General features: G+C 36.7%; 1 protein-coding gene across 4 annotated transcripts in view; it reads right to left on the bottom strand.

The window, feature by feature from the left end:
* The window catches only part of DYNC2H1 (dynein cytoplasmic 2 heavy chain 1), a 136,267-nt gene that overhangs the window by 110,667 nt on the left and 4,413 nt on the right, over window positions 1-21,187 (bottom strand). For 3 of the 4 annotated variants that reach the window (XM_052670901.1, XM_052670903.1, XM_052670904.1), the window contains exons 5-30: window positions 20,915-21,059; window positions 19,345-19,577; window positions 18,921-19,055; window positions 18,712-18,825; window positions 18,449-18,560; window positions 18,152-18,276; window positions 17,103-17,278; window positions 14,680-14,875; window positions 14,114-14,209; window positions 13,157-13,309; window positions 12,963-13,061; window positions 10,468-10,607; window positions 10,142-10,370; window positions 9,251-9,378; window positions 7,854-7,969; window positions 6,856-6,983; window positions 5,240-5,389; window positions 3,860-4,065; window positions 2,842-2,997; window positions 2,635-2,749; window positions 2,100-2,270; window positions 1,498-1,880; window positions 1,071-1,203; window positions 862-979; window positions 586-698; window positions 364-483 (exon numbers count right to left, since the gene is read on the bottom strand). In XM_052670901.1, coding sequence (XP_052526861.1) covers window positions 364-483; window positions 586-698; window positions 862-979; window positions 1,071-1,203; window positions 1,498-1,880; window positions 2,100-2,270; window positions 2,635-2,749; window positions 2,842-2,997; window positions 3,860-4,065; window positions 5,240-5,389; window positions 6,856-6,983; window positions 7,854-7,969; window positions 9,251-9,378; window positions 10,142-10,370; window positions 10,468-10,607; window positions 12,963-13,061; window positions 13,157-13,309; window positions 14,114-14,209; window positions 14,680-14,875; window positions 17,103-17,278; window positions 18,152-18,276; window positions 18,449-18,560; window positions 18,712-18,825; window positions 18,921-19,055; window positions 19,345-19,577; window positions 20,915-21,059 — 3,990 coding nt within the window. Of the gene's footprint in view, window positions 1-363; window positions 484-585; window positions 699-861; window positions 980-1,070; window positions 1,204-1,497; window positions 1,881-2,099; window positions 2,271-2,634; window positions 2,750-2,841; window positions 2,998-3,859; window positions 4,066-5,239; window positions 5,390-6,855; window positions 6,984-7,853; window positions 7,970-9,250; window positions 9,379-10,141; window positions 10,403-10,467; window positions 10,608-12,962; window positions 13,062-13,156; window positions 13,310-14,113; window positions 14,210-14,679; window positions 14,876-17,102; window positions 17,279-18,151; window positions 18,277-18,448; window positions 18,561-18,711; window positions 18,826-18,920; window positions 19,056-19,344; window positions 19,578-20,914; window positions 21,060-21,187 lie in introns of those variants that run through there. The other variant, XM_052670905.1, reaches the window with a different exon arrangement.

Genomic DNA, 21,187 nt, shown 5'->3' with positions numbered 1-21,187 from the left:
GGAAAATTTACAGATTAATCACATTCAAAAAATGTCTTTTTTTTTTTTTTCAATGTCACAAGTTTTAGCAGCCCCACATCTATTATTGTCCATTAGCTAAGATCAAGAATGATATCATATTAAACACATTTTATGTAAGATCAGGCAGCATGTAATATACCTTAGTACTTTTAATATTTACATAAGAATTATAAGAAAAAAAAAAAACATTTTGAAGAATTTCTCTATAGTATATAAAGAGGATTTTTCTGGGATTTGTCTGGAGATTTCTTGCAAATTCATGTGTATACTTTGTGAGCCTTTAAAAGTAACTCATTTGGTGTATTTCAAACTCTACAGCAGTGCTACTGAATCATCTTCTACCTGGGAAGGAAATAGTGTTGGATCGATGGACCCTTCTGATTTTTTTCCAGCATCAACACAATCAATTAACATCTTCTTCAGAGTTTCCTTCATCTCCAAAGCCAAACTGCTTAGCCACACCTGCCCAAAAGAAGAAAAAATTTCAGATACATTGCAAATTATTTTCTCGAAACTTTCTGGAAATATATTTGGATGTGATTTTTTTATTTTTTTTTTTTTTACCTCCACATCATTGGACAGAAGAACTTTATTCCTAAGTGGCACAGTTTCTCCTTCTACTGACTTCATGGCAACTATGTGTTTAAATTCTTCATCAAAGCTCACACTATGAATGCCTATTAATCAGAAAATGACAATGAAGTCAGATACTGTTAAAGATTAATTCCCCCATGTCTAGTAGCAGAAAAGGAGAAAAAAAAAATGTGCAACAGACAATTTAGCTTTAAATATACTTATTTCTGAATAAATATTTTTCCCAAATGAAAACTAACGCATTACCAGCAAAAAGTTTCTTAAGATGAGTCTGAATAACCAAAGGATTTGTGGATTGTCCTAAAATTTCTAATAAGTCATCATCTCCAATGAAATAGAATCTTGGAAATGCTGAGCGCTTTTCCTGTATAAAAAGAAAATATTTTTATTATTATTTACTTTAATTCAAACTTACTTACTTTCTTTATAGAAAACTATATTAATTTCGCTTGTACCTCCAAAAACTCATTCAAAGATCTCTGACATCTCTGAAGCTGATCAAGTATGGCAGTTAAGGTATTTCTTGTTCCTGCCCGGGTATTCAGTGAAGTTATTCTGTTATCCCTTCTGATATCTGACAAAACAGATCTTGACAGAGAAAAAAAGGAATAATTCATAAAATTACCATTACAGTTTTTTTCTCAATATTAAACATTTGTAGCCATTTAATTAAAAATTAAAACACATATGAGTTGTATAAGTATCTGATTTATAAGTTTTAAAAATCTCTGATGAAATATTTCAGAATTTACATCAACATATCTTCAGCATGATTTAACAACTTCTTTGGAATAGTTGTGCCTCATATTTCCACTTTTAATAACAATGTAGCACACGGTTCAAAGATGGTACAGAAAATATATTAGATTCCATATCACTAACCTAAAATCTTCATCAACTCTGGTAAACCGTGCATGGTCTTTGGGCAGGGCTCCACGGCCAAATATGGGTTCTAAATAGACCCATTTCCTCTGTATTAGGTTTAAATTTTGCAAAAACTCATCCAACTCAGCAAGTTTTTTTTCCCAAATGGACACTTTATCTTCAAAACCTTTGTAGTATGGAGAGTCTCTGAGGGACTGTAGAAGACAGCGATGATCTCCAACTTGGTTGACAATGTCTTTCCAGTCTTTAATAAGCATGACAGTCTTGCCTTGGCTATCTTCATAATCTGTTAATGTAAAGACAGCCCCAACTCCCCAGAGTTCAAGTTCACGTAATGCTTCTCTGATTGTAACCTCACCTTGAGCCCGACAATTCAAATCCTATTTAAAGGCAGAAATAGATTTCATTTAAAACTACAGGCCTTGTGGTAATACTTTTTCTTCAAGAATCAAAGACAAATTACATTTCTATATTAAGATAAAAATATAAATATGCATGCAGAACAAAATATTCTATGGAAAGACACTGTTGCATTTACAAAAGAACACTAGATAAATAAATATCAGAACAAAAGTACAATTATAAGTCATTATTCATACCTTAAGCTCTGTGGCTTTTTCTATAATGGCATCAGTCACTTTAAGCAGATCTCCAAATAGCAAACCCTGAAGAGTGGTGCCTCGGGGAAGACCCAGAAGACGAAAGAGATCGAGCCAGTGGTCTGGAGAAAGATGTTCTCCTCTAATGTATTTTAGGAGTGGAATTATCATCTATGGGAAAAAAATTACATGAATCTACCTAATATTTCTGCAAATTGTATCTGTTTGTTTACAGCGAAGCTGCTAAAAAAATTAACATTCTTAAAATGCTTTTTTTTTTAGAATGCTGGATTTAATGTTTAAGAACTTTCTCAGGAAAACTCATTGTGAAGTACATTTAAGTAAATTGTAATGCTCTCCTCGTTCTCTATAAGGCACTAAAACATTCTTACAAATAAATTAAATGTTCAAAACAGCACCAGGAGATACTTTCTGAAATTCTGATTTTTTTTGTGAAAAATGAACAGTGAGTAACATAGTAAATAATACAGTTGGATTTTTTATTTTAAACACCTTGCTATAAGTAGCATCTTACTTTGTATTTGTCCACTTCTTTTTGCAACTTTACTGTCATTACAGTGTGTCCTTCCATCTTCCTAATTTTATCATGCCAGTTAAGCAAAAATTCCTCAAATAGGTATGTTTTACTCCTGTATGAAAATCAAATATAGAAAAGGTCGTAACAACGCAGAACTATAGCCATGCATACACGTCCACAAAAAATAAAGCAAGAAAATCTTACCTAAAAGTAATCCAGTCTTCTTTGGCTTTCTCCTGAAAACCTTGATAAAACTCTTCATACAATGCCCAGACTTCTGCACAACACTTAATATCCTGAGATACAACTTTTGACAATGAGAAGTCAGGCTCTTCCAATTTAAAATGATGGCATTCTTCACTGAATAAAAAGATAACCACATTATACACCAAGTTATTCAACTACACATTAATGATTTAAGAGAAGCAATTACATTAAAATAGACCTCCTTTAATTAAGAAAAGCCACTGGCTTTACTGAAGAGCATTTTTGCCAACTGCAACTTCATTACTGTCTCCTTCCCAAGCAGAAATAATAAAGGAATAAAAGGAGTAACTGTATTTGCCATAAACTTTCATTTCTCTTTTTTTTACAAAGTGAATCTTGAACTTGGTATTACCCAAAATGAGGTGTGAAATAAAGTTCAAATTGATTTGTTTTTTCATTATAGGTAGAAGAATCATGCTGGTTTTATTTACTACCATAATTACATGCCAAGCTAAGAATTGAAATAAAAAATTTTTGTCTGCTCAGGATATGCAGTAATGAGTTTACCTAAAGTAGGTATTTAGAGGAAAAAATTCTTTCCTTCAACACAACAGTCTAACAGATAGGACACTTACTCAAGAAATGAGAGAGGTGAGCTCTAGCCCACTTAAGTTACCAGCTGACTGAACCAATCAGTCCCCTTCCTTGGACCAGTATGCCAAACTTCTCTTTAGTGAGTTCAAAAGTCAGAATATCTGCCTTTTTATTTACACATTCTTTTCCTTAGAGGCCTGAGTCCTTGACCTTTTATTTCATAAAAACTTCAGCACGAGAAAGTCACGTAATGTAAAATGAAAAAAAATAACCTTGAAAAATAATGAATGAAAATCATTTAATATGAAGAAAACTGAATTAGCAATATTAACCGTGAGATAAAATGTAATATTTTCTAAGATATTGTTACTGCAAAAGATCCATACATTACTGACTACAATGTAAAGGGAAATAAACATACATGAGTTTTTCCTTCATGGTTTCAAGTTCATCAAATTCCTCTTTCTTCTCTTTTATAATCTGAGCACTTTTCTCAAGCACATCTTGATCACCTGTTTCAATTACATCATCACTTGGCTTCAGCTGATCCCAACGAACTTTAAATTTTTCCAGGTCTTGAAGATATATATCAATACGTGACATCACATTTCCCTTCATCACTTCAATCTGTAAAGTAAGAGTTAAAAATGAGATTCCTTTAATGGATCACAACTACAACTACTATCCAGCAAAAGTGAAGTAATCACATTGTTCCAACTTCACATGTAACACCCTAAGAAATTGTTCATCTTTAGTCTTCTGGTTTTATTTCAAAACAAGGGGTACTAACTTTATGTTGGTAGGTAAGATTTATTTTTTGGCCTATGCTACCCACTTAGCCTGCACACAGAAGAACTGCTACTTGTATGACACATCAGTATCTTCAGCAATAATGAAAAAGAGTTCAACAATGTCTCAGTGGCCTGGCAATTAGAGGAATGCACGTAGTTTAGCCAAGTTGTTGGAAAAAAAAAAAGAAAAAAAAAAAAGAAAAGAAACCACCCCAGCATCAGTGCTAAGAACACAATAAAATAAACAATATATTTTAACTGTTCTGTTTTCTTCAGGGAACTGCTGATTTATATTAAGCCATCTCTGTCTTTAGGCAGGTCTCTGAGACAGAAGAACAACATTAATTTCAGAATCAGTTCTACAGATATTTCACCTGGTTACTGGTTAAAAAGCAGTATCTCCTTACAGACTGTCATCAAAGTTTGTGTTGATACTGAACAAGGAAAAGGTATGGATTTGATATAATTCATGAAAAAGTATTTCTCCAGACTTCAGTGCTTTAGGAGCTGCTGGAGCGGGTCCAGAGGAGAGATCAGAAGACTGGAGCATCTCTCCTACAAACAAAAAGTTGACTGAAGAAGGCTCCAGGGAGACCTCATTGTAGCCTTCCAGCACTTAAAGGGAGCTTATAAACAAAAGGGAGACCTACTTTTTACGGAGGCAGATAGTAACAGGTCAAGGGGGAATGGTTTTAAAATAAAACAGAGGAAATTTAGATTTTATACTTGGAGGAAACTTGTTAGAGACTTGTGAGGCACTGGAATGGGCTGCCTAAAGATGCCATCAACACCCCACAGCTGGAGGTGTTGCTATGGCAGAGAGGAGGACTAGATGATCTTGGGAGGTCCTTTTCAACCTCTGTGGTTCTGGAATTCTGTGAAAGGACACTGGACAGCCTGATTGAGTGGGTAGAAACACTGCTCATGGCAGGGGGGGGAAGGAATTAGATGATCAGTAAAGTCTCTTCCAACCCAAGCCATTCTATGATTCCATGATTAAACATTGTTACCTGCTCTGTTATCATAAGCTGGTGGCTTTCCATCATTAACTCAAATTTATCCCACGTAGCTCTCAGGTTACTGACTGTGTCCAAACCCACACCAGCCACAGTTCGCAAAAGTTTGTTTTTATCCTCAGCTTCTTGAAACAGGAGAAAAATCTAAATTCAAGTGGATTAAAAATACACATGTATGTAAAAATTCAGTAAATCCTGCTTACCCAAACAATAAATAAATATATAAGAATCATCACTGGTGTATCCATAGATTATGTGTCTACATGCACTTGCATTTTTAGCATTTTTAATACTGCTAACATAAAAAGTAAAACACAAGAAAAATAGCATGTGAGGTATTTAGAAAAAATCTAAATCTTGATCCTGAAATGAAATATACAGGAATTAATGCTTATTGAGAAACAGGTAAATGGCTCCCTACTTATTGTAGATACCCAATCAACCAGATTCTGAAACAGTATCAAAACAACTGAAGATTGGTATATACATGACCTAAATGTGTCATGGGCCTGGCTGGGAAGGAGTTAATTTTCACCACAGCAGATGTGTTACGTTAATATTATGTCACCAAAACAATGCAGACAACACACTGATGTTTCAGGTAGTGCAGAACAGTGTTTGCTCAGTATCAAGATGTTGCCAACTGCCTTCCTGTTTAATATCCTGGGAGTGTCAAAGCAGCTCAGAGGAGACACAACCAGGCAGATGACTCAAACTAACCACGTAATATTCCATACTATATAACATCCTGTGCAGCAACAAAACAGGGCAGATGGAGATTTTGGGAGGTTAGCTATCTTTTCCATAAAGTTTTTTCTTTCTATAAAGATGGAATTCAATGCAGAGAATGTGACACATTTTCCAAAATCATCTGTTACCTATGCTCTCCTTCAAAAATTGAGTGATGAGAAAATGCCCTAATACTAAGGAGAAATGCTGTTCTGGGCAAGAAGGATTGTCAGAGTGATGGTAGGCTTAAACGAAAAAATGAAGTAAACTAAAATTGTTCAGTATAGAGAAGAGAGGCTGCTATAGAATATAACAATGAGCATTATCATTGTGTGTCATGAAAAGTATGCATATGAATGGATTGCTCTACAACTCTTCCAAAATAAGACATAAATGGTATGAAGTTAATAGACGGGAGGTGTAAAAAATAATAAAAGTGTCCTACTTGTAATGAGTGACCAAGCTACACTTTACCAGAAGATAATATAAATGTCAAAGGTATATTTGCCTTAAGAGGAGACTAGCTAAGGCTGCAGAAAAGAAAGCCAGTCTTACTATATGGAGAAGAACTACATAAAGCTCACCCCTGGTCATTCTATCATGTTATCATAAAGGTTCTGGTTAGAGGCTAGAAGTGTGGGAAACATCAAATACAATATCGTGATTTTATATTCTTTCCCTATGTTGCCACTTTATTCACCTTTATATACCTGCTAGAAAGAAAATACTTTACATGGTTACATGGACCTCTGCCCTGACTCTATAATGCCACTGCATATTCTAAATTAGTTACATTCAATGTAAGTTTTGCTACCAGAATGCAGTTGTTTGGGTTTTTTTTATATAGTTTTTATCTTGGATATGATAAAATTGTATCTTACCTCTCCTTTTTGCTCATGTAGATTTAAATATTTTAATTTGTCTTCTGATATTTCTTCTACAGTTTGAGGTCTAACAACTAACGTTTCCATGGCATCATTAAGAAATGAAGAAACATCAGAAAGGTGAGCTACATAAAGAAACATAGAAAACAGAGCTGTTATGGAAAAGTATTTGTAGTAATAAATAACAAAGTCAGACAAATGTGCTGTGGTACAACACCAGCATAAGACATAGCTTTGTACATAAGGTATTTGCTTAAAAACTGCAGACTCCAGTATTAAATGCCTCTTCAACAAAGGTTGGATGCTCGTGTTTACATATAGAATTCTGAATTTAATTCGCTACTTGCAGTGTATTACTTAAAATGTAAGTATCAGTCCCTTCTGAGAACTGAACATACAGACTTAGTGCATTTATTTGCATATTTTCAAAATCTGTATGTTTTTTTACGGTAATAGGAGAAAAACAGATGTGAAATTTTTTGGAGGGGGAGTGGGAGTTTTATTTTGTTTTAGAGGAAATTAAATAAATAAAGCCACCTCCTTGCAGAGTGAAAATATTCACAAAGAAAAGCAAAGCTATGCTATGAAGCACAATTGTTATGCTATGCTATCTATGTATGTCTATTTTTTAATATATTTTCTTCACAACTCCAGGAAATAATGCATCATCCAGAAAGCAATTCAGTTGTCAGGCTAGGGAAGTAATTCACCCTCTGCATGATCCTTGTTCTGAGTTTCTTGTCTAGGTGTATTCTGCTGCATTCGAAACAGATGTTGCCAAAACAAGTGAATGGAAAAAACGCACATGGAGATCAAGAGGTCATAGCTTAGGCCTCCAGTGGAAATCAAGTAACATTACTTTTGCTTCACTGTGATTTCTGCAATTTACTATGTCTAAAAGAAAAATATTTGTTAAATAAGTCTTCAACAAAGACAGTAACAGTGCAAATAAGTGCAACAGAAATAAAAAACTACTATTCATTGAAGTTATTTACCTTGTATAGATTTTCTCAAAGAAATGACAAGAACATCATACAACTTCTGGATAAAATCATCAATTGCAGTTTTCACAGGGTTGCAGTTAACAGTTATGCAATCTATCTTGATGGTGCTTCAAGAAAAATATCAAGAACAGCAACTATTCAGTAATATGTACAAGTCCCAATATAGTTCTATCATGTAGGCATGTCTGTAGTTTAACTTGATTTTATAGCCTAGTAAGAAAAAATCTCACATCATTCTACAAATACAAATTTTACTTTCTTGGATAATAACTGTGCTACTCGTAGCACTGAAAGACATATAACAAATGTCAAGCATATATACTCAACATTATGGTGACTAAGGTCTAACACTCTGATCGTTCCAACAATGAGTAAATCACTTGATTTTATACCCGACACTGAATTCAAAATTCAAAATTTTAATACTCAAGAAGAAAAATATTATTGGTGCAACAAAAATATTATTTCTGCAATAATGTCCTTAGGTCTCTAACTTCCATGAGAATTTACTAACCCAGGCCTTCATAGTGCAAAGAATATAAGAAAAGCCAAGTGAGTCATATAAGGGCCCCGTTCCCTATTTCTGACAATGACTTTAAGGAGATGCCTAAAGAATGCTGTGAAAAGGGCTATCCTATTTTAAAATCTTCCTGAGTATCCTGCCTGAAAACCAATTATTTTCAACTTGTGACACTGTGTATCCACTCGTGGTTTCTGGCTTCAAGATCCATCAGCTGATTTGTCTTCTGCTCTCTCAGTCTGTCCTCAAGCACTTGGAAATCTCTACTACTGAAAGTAACAATTAGCCAGCAATCCCACCAGCCCCATTCTCCTGCATGAAATGCGATCTCTTTCTATTTGCTCTGAAGGTGGTTCCCACAAATTCCATTTAGTAACTCTATCCATGCAATACACAGCATCCTACACAAATGCCTGTAAGAATAAAAGCCTAAACTACTGTATCTTAAAGTATAAATTTAAGGATGTAATCAAGTGCTTAAATACATGAATTATTTAACATATAAATATTTTTAAGCCTATTTCCAATGCCATATATAATTCAGGTGTACATGACTTAGCTAAAAAAATTGTTAAAATACTGCAGTGTCTTTTACTATCTCAGAATCAACCCTGAATTTTGAGGAAGGCTCCCATCACATGAAAAGAAGTCATTAAAAGCATTCTGAGAGGGTTCCATGGAGAAAAGGGGGTGTCTAAAAATAAAACTGAAAAACAAAATCCAAATCTGTCAAAATTATGGTAGTATTTAGAAAAACACTTTAAATTGTATTTATAACTCCATATGAAAAATAATTCTTTTTTACTATTGCCTTTAAAGTACCTGAAGGAATTCCTTATTCAAACAAAGGAACAGAGTAGCACTATACCTGGGAAGACGTTCTGCTTCTTTGCCTCTCACTTTTAATGCTTTGAAGTTTTTTTCCCAGTCCTGTTTGCCAGAAAGGTGCGTCTTTGCCAGAGTTTCCATATCTACTTGGCCAATTACAATCCATTCCTTCTCAACATAGTTTTTTTTAATTTCATGGAAAACAAATATTTAGTAGAGTAAGAATACTCCGTTTCTCAATAATATTACAATATTTCAATAACACCTTAAAGCTACATTTTCTTTAACCTTTATGCTCCTTCAACTACGTACTGATTCTCTTCGTGCAAAAATCAGGACGTACAGAATGGTTTGACATATCCATGCTTTTAAGGAATACAGAATCACAGAATGGCTTGTGTTAGCAGGGAACTTTAGAGAATATACAGTTCCAGCCCTCCCTAACACAGGCAGGCTAACCACACCTGGCTGCCCAGGCCACATCCAACCTGGCCTTGAACACCTTCAGTGATGGGGCATCCACAACTTCTCTGAGCAGTCTGTGCCACAGCCTCGCCATCCTCTGTCTAAAGAATTTCCTCCTAATCTCTAAACTACATGTTCCTTCCTTTAGTTTAAAGTTATTTCCCCTTATTCTTTTTTCTGGGGGGAGGAGGGGGCAGGGGAAATCAGTCTCCTTTCAATTTATAAGCTCCCTTTATGTATTGAAAGGATGATAAAAACAGATCTTGAGCAAGGGTAGAAAGATTGCTGTAATAGAAATTTCAGTGGGAACTGTACACATGCTTCAAGCCACGTGTGCTTAAGTGGCTGGCTTACATGCCTTGCATAAAAGGACAATATGCAAAAATTTCATAGCACAGCTCGTTCTAGAAGGTCTAAAGCCCAAAGAGGTACAAATCAAAAAGCATGAATCAAATACTGAAAATACCTTGAATTGATTACAAACTTCTGCCAGCCTTCTGAACAAATCTTCTGCTTTACTAAAAGCAGTCAGAAATCCATTTGCATTTCTCTCAGTCATAACAGTGAAGATAGACTCTTCCTCTGTTTCACTTACTCCCCTAAACTGATTTGGAATGGAAATGAATCTCTTCATTTCTCTGTAATATCTAGCTCGTACTTCTTCAAAAGGAGGTCTGAATTGCAACCGGCCTTGCCTAAAATGTGGAACAGATACAAAATACAAAACCTAAATTTTTGAATACAATTTGAGCCAAAACATTTTCTTTGTACAAAAAAAAAAAAAAATCTTACTTGAATGTTAAATCAATATTTATTTCTGGTAAATTCTCATTAAGTGCTTCTAAACCTATTTGATACTGATGCTCCAGAGCTTTGTACAGTTGATGATTCCAGTGTTGTCTCCAAGCCTTCATATCACTTGATTTGAAACCCTAAAATGTAAAAATGTTTATTTTGTTATTTTACTCCACTTGTCTCCTTAAAACATTATTATGCAAAGCTCAGCACAGTGGAATGCCTGGAGGTATTGATCTTGGAAAAAGCTCAAAGAAATACTGCATGATTCAATATTAAGCATAGTAATTCTAGATCATCTTATCTTAAAACACAGAAATAAGAAACAAAATTCAAATCAAAGCAGTCTCTACTGCACTTCAGGTTAAGAATTTCACAGGGGACTCAGCTAAAAATAAGGTATGGGGATTGCTGAATGAGAGATCTAAACACAACACAGACACAGCTTTTACTCTCCTACAATACATCGACTGTATTTCAGAAATTCCTTGTCTAATTAGTACCAACTAATAAGCAGATATAAGATTCTATATTAGAGAATTAGAAATTTCATTGGAATGTGAGCAATGAGAATATCGAAAGCACAAAAGTCTGTAAGTGGTCATTTGTAAGCCATCAAAGCATTTTCAGAAGGGCAGTGGAAGTCAAAAAAGAAATAAGAAACTTCTTGTAGCTTAATAGCATCCCTTCTTATTTAATCAGGTATTGATTTCCAGTCCTTAGGGGAAGTGTAAGGCTGCTACCAGAAGCTACACAGTTAAGCTCTATCCTAGAATTCGAGACAGCACACGAGAAATCTTCCAAAAGAAGCATTCCTAGGATGAAGAAAAATGACATTTCCTCAATTAAATTTTAAGACAGTGATAAACAAAGTTTTAAAGAAAAGTGTGGAACTGTTGGAAATTGACACTTGAACAACTTCATGGACTACGTAAGATAGTGCGATGGCTGCTCCAAAAGTAATGCCTTCAGTTTTATTATGTTGACCAGCAACATCAGAAACAGACAGTGGTGGTATGGCAGCGGAGACTGAACCCTCCAATCATATTCCATTACTGTAGCATTCCATTATTGTAGTGGGACAGATGGCAGCAGTCTGACAAATGGTGTCTGACTGGAAGTGCATATGAAGCTAAGGTGTGGAACTGAATTCCTCCATGTGGAAAAAATGGCCCCATTGACATTCATTAACATTTGCTGAACATTTATAGAAACAAAACAGTGCGTGTGAGCACAGAGAGGCAATGGGTGATACATTTCAGCAGTGGCGACAGGGATGTGAAAGACAAGCCACATTCCAGACAGCCTTGCAGGCTTTTATGAGTACAGCAAGCAGGCTCTTTTTTGTTGCTGGTGAAAATGCATAGCCACTGGTAATGACTGTGTTGAAAAATACTGTTTTTCGCTGAGAATTTGCTCTAGGAAACAGTATTGTTGTGCTCTCTGTATCTGTTATAGTTTTCACAGAAATAAACAGGAGGCTTTACTTTTGGAGAGACTTACTTACATTGTAACGTTCCCTCATGGATTATTATAGGTTATTCATTTACTTCTAGCTCCTTTCTTCCAAATAATGCTCTTAAAGAGTAAGCACAAACCTCTTTATAATTCTTATATGAATGAATTCAGATGCTGATTTTCCAGTCGCTACTGTAAGTTCTGCAAGCAGAGCCCTGAAATCCTCGTCAGCTACTACAGAATTTTAACAGCTTGATGACAAGAGCAATCGTGTATTTGCAAGGTACAGTAAGACTTATAATTTGTAAAACAGGATATATTTTGCTCACTTTTATCATTTCTAATTAAAAAAAAAAGGCTAAATAATCACTTATTATTTATATTACTTTTAGAAAATGGCAAATTTTATAGGAAAAATACAGTAGAACTACTGCACTTTTGACTAGTAAATATGTACCAATTAAAGTGATTCACATTTGTATTAGAAAGGCCAAGAACACCACATCCATCCATCCAAGATTATAGACCCATTATTGTTAAAGGCAACAGGAAATAAGAAACTGACTAATGGCTCCTGAAAGTGGCTTAGGTGATATCATTTACAGTTCATAGTATGATATTCTTAACCAAGAATTGGCAGCTGGTAGATGAACAAATAAAAACGTAGCTTCTTCACTATTTCAGTCAAAAATGCATTCCAAACGCATTCTAAATCCAAATTTTATACATTCATCCTATTCTGTCTTGAGATCCTTTATAGCTCTAGCCATTTCTGTATTTCAACATGCTAATGGTGCAGACCCACCCTTTGCAGAAGACTGAAAGTCTTTCTATTAATTCATCTAAGACCAATTAATTAAACAAGTGTTTTACTTCTTCCATTAGCACAACTGGAAAAAAAAACACCTGTCCTCATTATTAAGCAATTAACTCGTTAATCAAAATTAATTAAATGAGAATATGTTTGAGTCTTAATTTTGATTAGCATTAGAAGTCAAACGCTCAACCCCTGCAATATGATAATGAAACCCTGCCTGTGACTCGAGGCTGGCAAAACCAGTTCTGAGCTCCTGGAGTCCATCTCTCCAACGCTGCTGCTGCCGAAGTAGATCAATATTCATAAGAGATATAACCTGTTAAAGAATTTTAAAAGATAACTATATATAAATGAAAGAGAGAGTAAAGTAATGCTTAAAAAACACAATTTCGATTTCACCTGAAAATATACCTTTTCAATGAAGTTTGTGTGCCACTTCCTTAGTTTTCTGTTTTCAGTGGAAAGACGTTCAGCAGCAGCTTGGAGTTTTTGTATGTAGGCTTCCAATTCCCTGGGATTATCCCATGTTATTTGAGCATTTCCTCCAGGACCAGACTTTGAATGCTTAAAACCACACAAACTTTGTAAGGTTTAATAACAAATAGAGTAGATTATCACCTACTATACAGAGACTGATGAGATGAGAAAGATCTCTTTGAGTACAAAGTGCAGGAGAAGAGGAGGCTCAGGGGAGACCTCATTGCACTCTACAACCTCCTGAACGGAGGTTGTGAAGAGGGATTTGGCCTCTTCTCCCAGGCAACGAGCAGGATGCAAGGGGTAATGGCCGCAAGTTGTACCAGAGGAGGTTTAGATTGGACATAAGGAAGAACTTTTTCTCTCAGAGAGTGGTCAGGCACTGGAATGGCTGCCCAGGGAGGTGGTGGAGTCGCCGTCCCTGGCAGTGTTCAAGAGGTGCCTGGATGAGGAGCTGAGAGATGTGGCTTAGTGCTTGTGGTGGCAATGGTGATGGGAGGACGGTTGGACTAGATGATCTTGTAAGTCATTTCCAACCTTGTGGTTCTATGATTTTATGATTCTAACTACACCATTCCACTGTGCCAGAGAAATAACAAGCTGGCAAACCACAAAAACATGGGCATATCATTATAGCTACAGTAATGCACTGGGGAAACTTAATGGCAGACTAAAAGCACTGTTCGTGGGCATGTTATAATTCGTTTGTCAGTAAGTCAATCAAAATATCAAAAAAAGAAAGCACTGCTAGTTTTAATAAATGTTAATGAACAAGATGGTGTTGCTTACATTGTAAGACTGCACTTAAAATGTCCAGTAAAAACAGAGAAGTACCACAGGATAGGCAGATTACACTGAAATTGTATATACAGGAGAGGAGAGTCCTCTCACCTTAATTATCTGTTCAAATGCTAGGGCAGACTGCAACATCATTGGCTTCTGACTCTCAATCATTTGCTGATCAATAGAATTATAAAAATGTGCCACCTGTAGAAATGAAGAGATTAAATTACCAAGAACAGATTATTTATATCTCAGTACTCCTAATATTTACAGTATATTTCTGAATGTACTGTGCAATCAGTGCTACTTAGAAATTAGAATTAACTGAAGTAGTATAACACTCGTAAGAATAAATTATATATACTGTGGTAATGTGATGTCTTCTTCAAGTGATTAATTCTGATAGTAAAAAGGACTGCCACTTACACATGCTTGAGATAATTATACATCACCTTAATTACGTCTAGTAGTACTTTAGATGCTTTCAAGACATCTTCCAGGACATGATACAAGACCTAAAAACAACCTACTTCCTTCCCAATTGGACTGAATTGCCCTACAATAAGCAGAAAGCTTAACGACACATTCAAGCAGAAAAGATAATAATCTGGAATTGTTCTACTACTAAAAATGGAAAATCAGAACAGGAAGTTATTATGGCATTTAACCTTTACCTGTTTGAGGATGACCGCTTGCTTGGAGAACTTCTGTGCAGTGTTTGCAACATGCTGTATTTTAGCTGGTATAACAAAACCAAGTGCTGACAGCTGACGTACTTCTCTTAGGAGAGTCACCAAACGGTCTGAATAAAGTATATTTAATGTTCCAAAAACATGATCCAACTCCATTACTGGACTATTAGCTTGGATGCTAAAACAAAATCAAATTAAACGCATCAGTAAAAAACTTTTCCTATTAGTTCCTTAGGTGCTTTTTATAATAAAGTAATAATTTTGAAAAGCTTGATGTAATTCTATTATATTTTTCTATGTTTATTAGCATTTTAAATTACTCAGATGTTATTCTAATAACCTTTCTCTTAATTCAAAGCCTGTGAAGATGATCATGAGGCAGAACATCCTGAAAGAGATGTTACGGCACATATGAGATGAGGAGGTGATTAGAGACAGCCAGCATGGCTTCACCAGGGGCAGATCATGCCTGAACAATCTGGTGGCCCTCTATGATAGAGTTACAGCATTGGTAGAGTGATGTTGTCTATCTGGACTTTTGCAAAGCCTCTTACATGGTCACACATCACATCCTTATCTCTGCATTAGGAAAATATGGTTTTGAAGGCTGGACTATTAGGGGTGTAAAGAATTGGTTGGATGGCCATAGCCAGAGGGTTATTGTCAATAACAATGACAGATAACACTGAGCTGAGTGGTGCAGCTGACACCATAGAAAGAAGGGAAACCATCCAGAGGGACCTGGACAGGCTCATAAAGTGAGTCCATGAGAACCTAAAGAGGTTCGACAAGGACAAGTGCTGTGCATTGCACTTGGGCCAGGGCAAACTCAGATGTTTACTGACTGGGAGAAGAACTCATTGAGAGCAACATAAGGAGAAGTTGGAGTCCTGGTAGACAAAAAGCTGGAGTGAGCCAGCAGTGTGTACTTGCAGCTCTAAAGGCCAACAGTCACAGAATCACAGAATCACAGAATCACAGAATTGTAGGGGTTGGAAGGGACCTCCAGGGATCATCGAGTCCAACCCCCCGGCCAAAGCAGGTTCCCTATAGCAGGTCACACAGGTAGGCATCCAGGCAGGTCTTGAACATCTCCAGAGAAGGAGACTCCACCACCTCCCTGGGCAGCCTGTTCCAGTGCTCCGTCACCTCACTGTAAAGAAGTTCTTGCACACATTTGTGCAGAACTTCCTATGCTGCAGTTTCCAGCCGTTTCCCCTTGTCCTGTCTCCACTCACCACTGAAAACAGTCTGGCCTCACCATTCTGTCCCCCACACCGTAGATATTTATAGACCTGGATCAGGTCCCCTCTCAGTCTTCTTTTCTCAAGGCTGAACAGATCCAGTTCACTCAGCCTTTCTTCATAGGAGAGATGCTCCAGGCCCTTCACCATCTTTGTGGCCCTCCGCTGGACTCTTTCCAAGAGATCCCTGTCTTTTTTGTACTGGGGAGCCCAGAACTGGACGCAGTACTCCAGATGAGGCCTTCCCAGGGCAGAGTAGAGGGGGAGGATCACCTCCCTCGACCTGCTGACCACGCTCTTTTTAATGCATCCCAGGATGCCATTGGCCCTCTTGGCCACAAGGGCACACTGCTGGCTCGTGGCCAACCTGTCGTCCACCTGGACACCCAGGTCCCTCTCCGCAGAGCTCCTCTCCAGCAGGTCATCCCCCAGCCTGTACTGGTGCATGGAATTATTCCTCCCCAGATGCAAGACTCTACACTTGCTTTTGTTAAACCTCATCTGGTTTTTTTCTGCCCAGCTCTCCAGCCTGTCCAGGTCAACAACAGTATCTTGGGCTGCATCATAAGAGGAGAAGAGTGGCCAACACGGCAAAGAAGGTGATAGTCCTCCTCTTCTCTGACATCTTTAAAAAGGAGTATCAAGACTTGGCATTGCAGAACTCTCACTATTCTCAGAGAAAGCTGGCAACACACAGACGCCAGACACAATCAGAAGCTTTAAGGCCAAGCCAATAAATTAATAAATAAATAAACAGTTATTTCTATATTTTTGTGAATGCAGGTTATGAGTTTAAACTGATTTACACACCCTTCTTCCATCTGCTCTATTTGGACCGCAGAATTTCTTGTGAATATCAATTATTTATAACTACATATTGTGTCATCTATTAATCACTATTATACTCATCTGAGTTCTAGAAATTATTACGAAAGTATTAACAGCAAGCAAAACAAATATATATGTCAGAACCAGGTACTAGCATAGTCCAGTAAACTACATCCTGACAACCTATCCTGGCAGAATGGTGAAATGATAACAAACTTTTTCATTTCCTTTCTCAGTTCATTTTTATTTCTGTGAAATTTGTAATTCCTAAAGCAGGTTCTGTTAGTTACATATCACTACAGATGATCATCATTTTAATGAAAATGTATTTACCAAAGTCCTGATTTGGGATTTGATACTTCTGACTGGATATTCCTAGACCAATCATCAAATTGTTCTTGTTCGTATACTTTTAACTGTTCCAGAAAGGAACCCGCACTCCGGTGAAAAGTTTGAAACCCAGACAAATCAGACAGAAGAGCCTCTGACAGCTTTATAGCATCATCCACCTTGAACACAACCACAAAGAAAGCAAGCTTAATTTCATGGTATTAAATTAGAAAATAGGAATCATCACAATACAAATTAGTATTAGGAAAGATCCAATTAAGTGCCAAAAATAGATAACAAAAAAAGTATAAATCCTGAATTGTGTCCCAGGTGTTCAAATTCCCATTAGAGTGAATTGAGAAGTTGATTTGACTAAGTTGTCCACAACAGGAGTCTACTATTGTTGAGATACCCTAGGGTATCCCATCTGATCATATTCATGCTTACATTCCATAAAAAGTACAAATCTCCCATGTCCTTCTTTACTGTCCATGTCAATTCTCAAGGGCACTTCAAATGAGATTCCAGACCCATGCATGGACAAGTTAATCAAGACTTTAGTCAACACCATCTGTGAAGATTTGAGAGGAATTCAAAAACTCAGCTCAGCCTAAAGTGGGCATACAAGTGACACATATCTGTAAGAGATTATTCTTCATATCACTTGCATTACTTTCTTCAGTAGAGCAAGCAGGAGAAATCATTGTGAAATCTCAACTGCTGCTTTTCCTTCTAGAGGCCCTACAGAAAAGTAACATCTTTCAGACCTCCACCCTCTGTCATACTGAGCTGAAACAGGTCACACAAAACTCAAGTGAATCCAAAAACCTGGGCTAATCATTACTTTGGGAGGGATATATCAATCAATCGTTCTCATTGAAATATGTCAATGACTCAGAAAAGTAATATCAAGAAATCCCTTTGGACTTCAAGTGAACACTGTACAGATCAATGAGTATTAAGATCTCAGAATCTATATATTCTTATATATGTTCACACAATAATACTGATCCTAAACTGTAATGGAATCAGATTGCAATGGAAGCTGTTACCTTCATCTCCAGTTGCCGTACCCATACGATGTTATTGACAACTTCAGAAAGGTTTTTGCCTGACAGAGGTCCAGAAACATCGCCAGGAACACCGTGGCATCGAGTTTCAAAGTCTGTCTGATAGTCTAACACAAGCAGATGATTCATGTTAGACCAGAAACTTAATAGAACAAGCTTGAATTTATTACTGCAGTTATAGAAACATACTGGATAAAGTTACATAATTCATTAGTAAATAAAGAATTCTATTACTTGCAAAAATATTAATGCAATTTAAGACTGTTAGATAACTTTTACCTTTGACATAATCTTGAAGTCTTGCTAGCAATGTTTCCCTTTCAAAAAGCAGTTCTTTGCTTGTATTTGGATGCTTTATCAGTTCCTTATATTTCTGAAATGTTTGAAGAAGCTGAAATATGAAATTTTAAAGAGTTGGCTTATGGCTGTTTATAAATACAATCTTTGGCTGTAAGTATTTATTCCTTTGCTTAAAACTTACTGCTTCTGAATACAGCAACTTTGTCTGAAGGGAGGTTTTCAGATTGCAAAAATAACTGTACCTGTTGAGGACTGTCTTGAATTTCTGAAATAAATTTCTTCAGTTTGATTGCCATTTTTTGTTCTGCGGGTGCAATAATTCTCTCAAATTGAGAGACAGCAGCTTTCCATAATGGCTACAGGTAACAAGTATACGTGTTAGTTTAAGAGCATTCAAATAAATAAATAAAAAAGACAAAGTTTGATTATAAATGAAAAACAAGCAATATACCTCTGTGTAAGGATTGCAGTGTACAGGATTTAGGCCAGCAAAGGGCTCAAACACCTGAGCAAGGTGTAGATCATTTTGTTCTCCAGATGGCAAAAAGTATGTCAGTTTTTCATGCAGTGTTCTAACAGTTAACACCTGCAACAGGAAAAAAAATTATACATTCGACATACATAAAACTTACATTTAAAGCAAAAGCACATAAGCAGCATGATGTCCCTCTACCTTTTATAGTAAGTTTTTAAAGGCATATACAAGCTTTTTTTAATTACAGAATGCTTGCTCTGAAAAGGCTATAAGAAGTGGTTTATTTTCCTTTTATAACTTAAAACCACGGCATTTAATTGTGTCCAGTGAAATAGATTATAATAAGTAGTCTTACATAGTAATAAGTAATAAATTAAAAATAAAAAAGAATGAGCATTACCTCATCAAGACGCTTGCAGAGTTCAATTAATGATTCAGGGATATACTTCTCATTTTTCCATTGATGCAGAGTGCAACGTTGCCATAGCTGTCCAGTTAAGTACTCACAAGCTGACACCCACTGCTCACAAATTAAGATGCCAGCCTTTGTATTTTCTTTAACAATGTGAAAAGCATCCTCCCACAGATTCAAAGTTGTTAGTTTTCTCTGAACATATCTACCCAGACAGCTACCTGGAACACAAAGTAGGCAAAAGCAATATACTCTTTATCCAAAATAATTCCTTTAAACTCACAACAAGCTCCAACTACTGTAACTCCTCCCTACACACGCAAACAGCATCAGGAAAGTTCAGTATCTTACAATGGTGCAAAGATGTGGGACTGCTGTCATGACAATGAGGAAAGCAACCTCTCTGCACGTCCTGCCCTCACTTCCATACAAACTGAATCCACTTTTGAGTTTTTATGCAATTAAATTTTACCCTCTGGGAACAAAAAAAGACAAGGAGTCAAACCTAGAATCATAGTGGCTGGAAAGGATCTCTGAAGACCAGCTCATCCAACCCTCTGCTTGATGTATATGTACATGCTCACTGCAGGGATGCTGGACTAGATGACCTTCAATGCTCCCTTCAGCTGAAATGATTCTATGATTCTAAAGCAAGTTTCCTACAGTAGGTTACACGGGAAATCATGCAGGTGGGTTTTGAATATCTCCAGAGGAGACTGCATAATCTCTTTGTGCAGCTTATTCCAGACCTGTCACCCTCAAAGTGAAGAAGTTTTTCCTCTTGTTTCTGTGGAACTTCCTGTGTTCCAGTTTGTGCCCTTTCCCCTTGTTGTGTCAGCAGGCACCACTGCAAAGAGCCTGGCCCCATCCACTTGGCTCCCACCACTTAGATATTAATAAATATTGTTAAGGTGCCCTCTCAGTCTTTTCCAGGCTGAACAGTTCCAGGCCTCAGCTTCTCCTTGTAGCAGAGATGCTCCAGACCTCTCATCATCTTTGTGGCATTGCACTGGACTCTCTCCAGAAACTCCCTGCCTTTCTTGAACTGGAGAGCCCAGAACTGGACAAAGTACTCCAGATGTGGCCTCACCAGGGCAAAGTAGAGGGGGAGATCACCTCCCTGGACCGCTGGACATGTTCTTTATAATGCACCCCAGGATACCATTGTCCTTCTTGGCCACAAGGGCACACTGCTGGCTCACAGCCAGCCTGTAGTCCACCAGAACACCCAGGTCCTTCTCTGCAGAGTTCCTCTCCAGTTGATTAGCTCCTAACCCTAACAGAGGCAAGACAAACGTAATCCACAGGCTGGAAGGTATAAATCTCCATGTTGATATTATTTATTGTCTTCCCAATTACCTGAAAATATCAACCACAACTGGTTTAATTACTGGACACCACAAAGCAAATAATATTGATGGATCATAATTACAACGTGCAAGCATCTTAACACTGTAAGCTAGCAGCGGGGTCTTTAAAAGGAGGAAGATGTGTGCTCAAAGATTCATTTTACTTTTTCCTCAAATTATTATTTAATAAAAACTGCATAAGGATTTACCTATTACATCCAGGAGATTACGCATGCGTGGCTGTGGATAAGGATCATGTTCTGTTTGCCTCCATACATTGTCAACAGTATCCTTAGTAGTTTCCACTAAATCCACAACTTCAAGTAATGAGAGACTATCTAAGTCGTAATAATGCTAGGAAAAAAATAAATATAATCACTTTGCAAATAATGTCATAGAAACATTTATACTTTACAGCAGCTAGTAATTGCTATAATTTCCTGTAGTCTGCTGCATAATAGGATATGGAAGAATCCTCTCAA

The sequence above is a fragment of the Tympanuchus pallidicinctus genome, unplaced genomic scaffold (genome assembly GCF_026119805.1).
Source record: "Tympanuchus pallidicinctus isolate F22 unplaced genomic scaffold, pur_lepc_1.0 scaffold11, whole genome shotgun sequence".
Taxonomy (NCBI): Eukaryota; Metazoa; Chordata; class Aves; order Galliformes; family Phasianidae; genus Tympanuchus; species Tympanuchus pallidicinctus.
The sequence above is the reverse complement of the archived record's forward strand: the minus strand, read 5'-3'. Positions and strand labels throughout refer to the sequence as shown.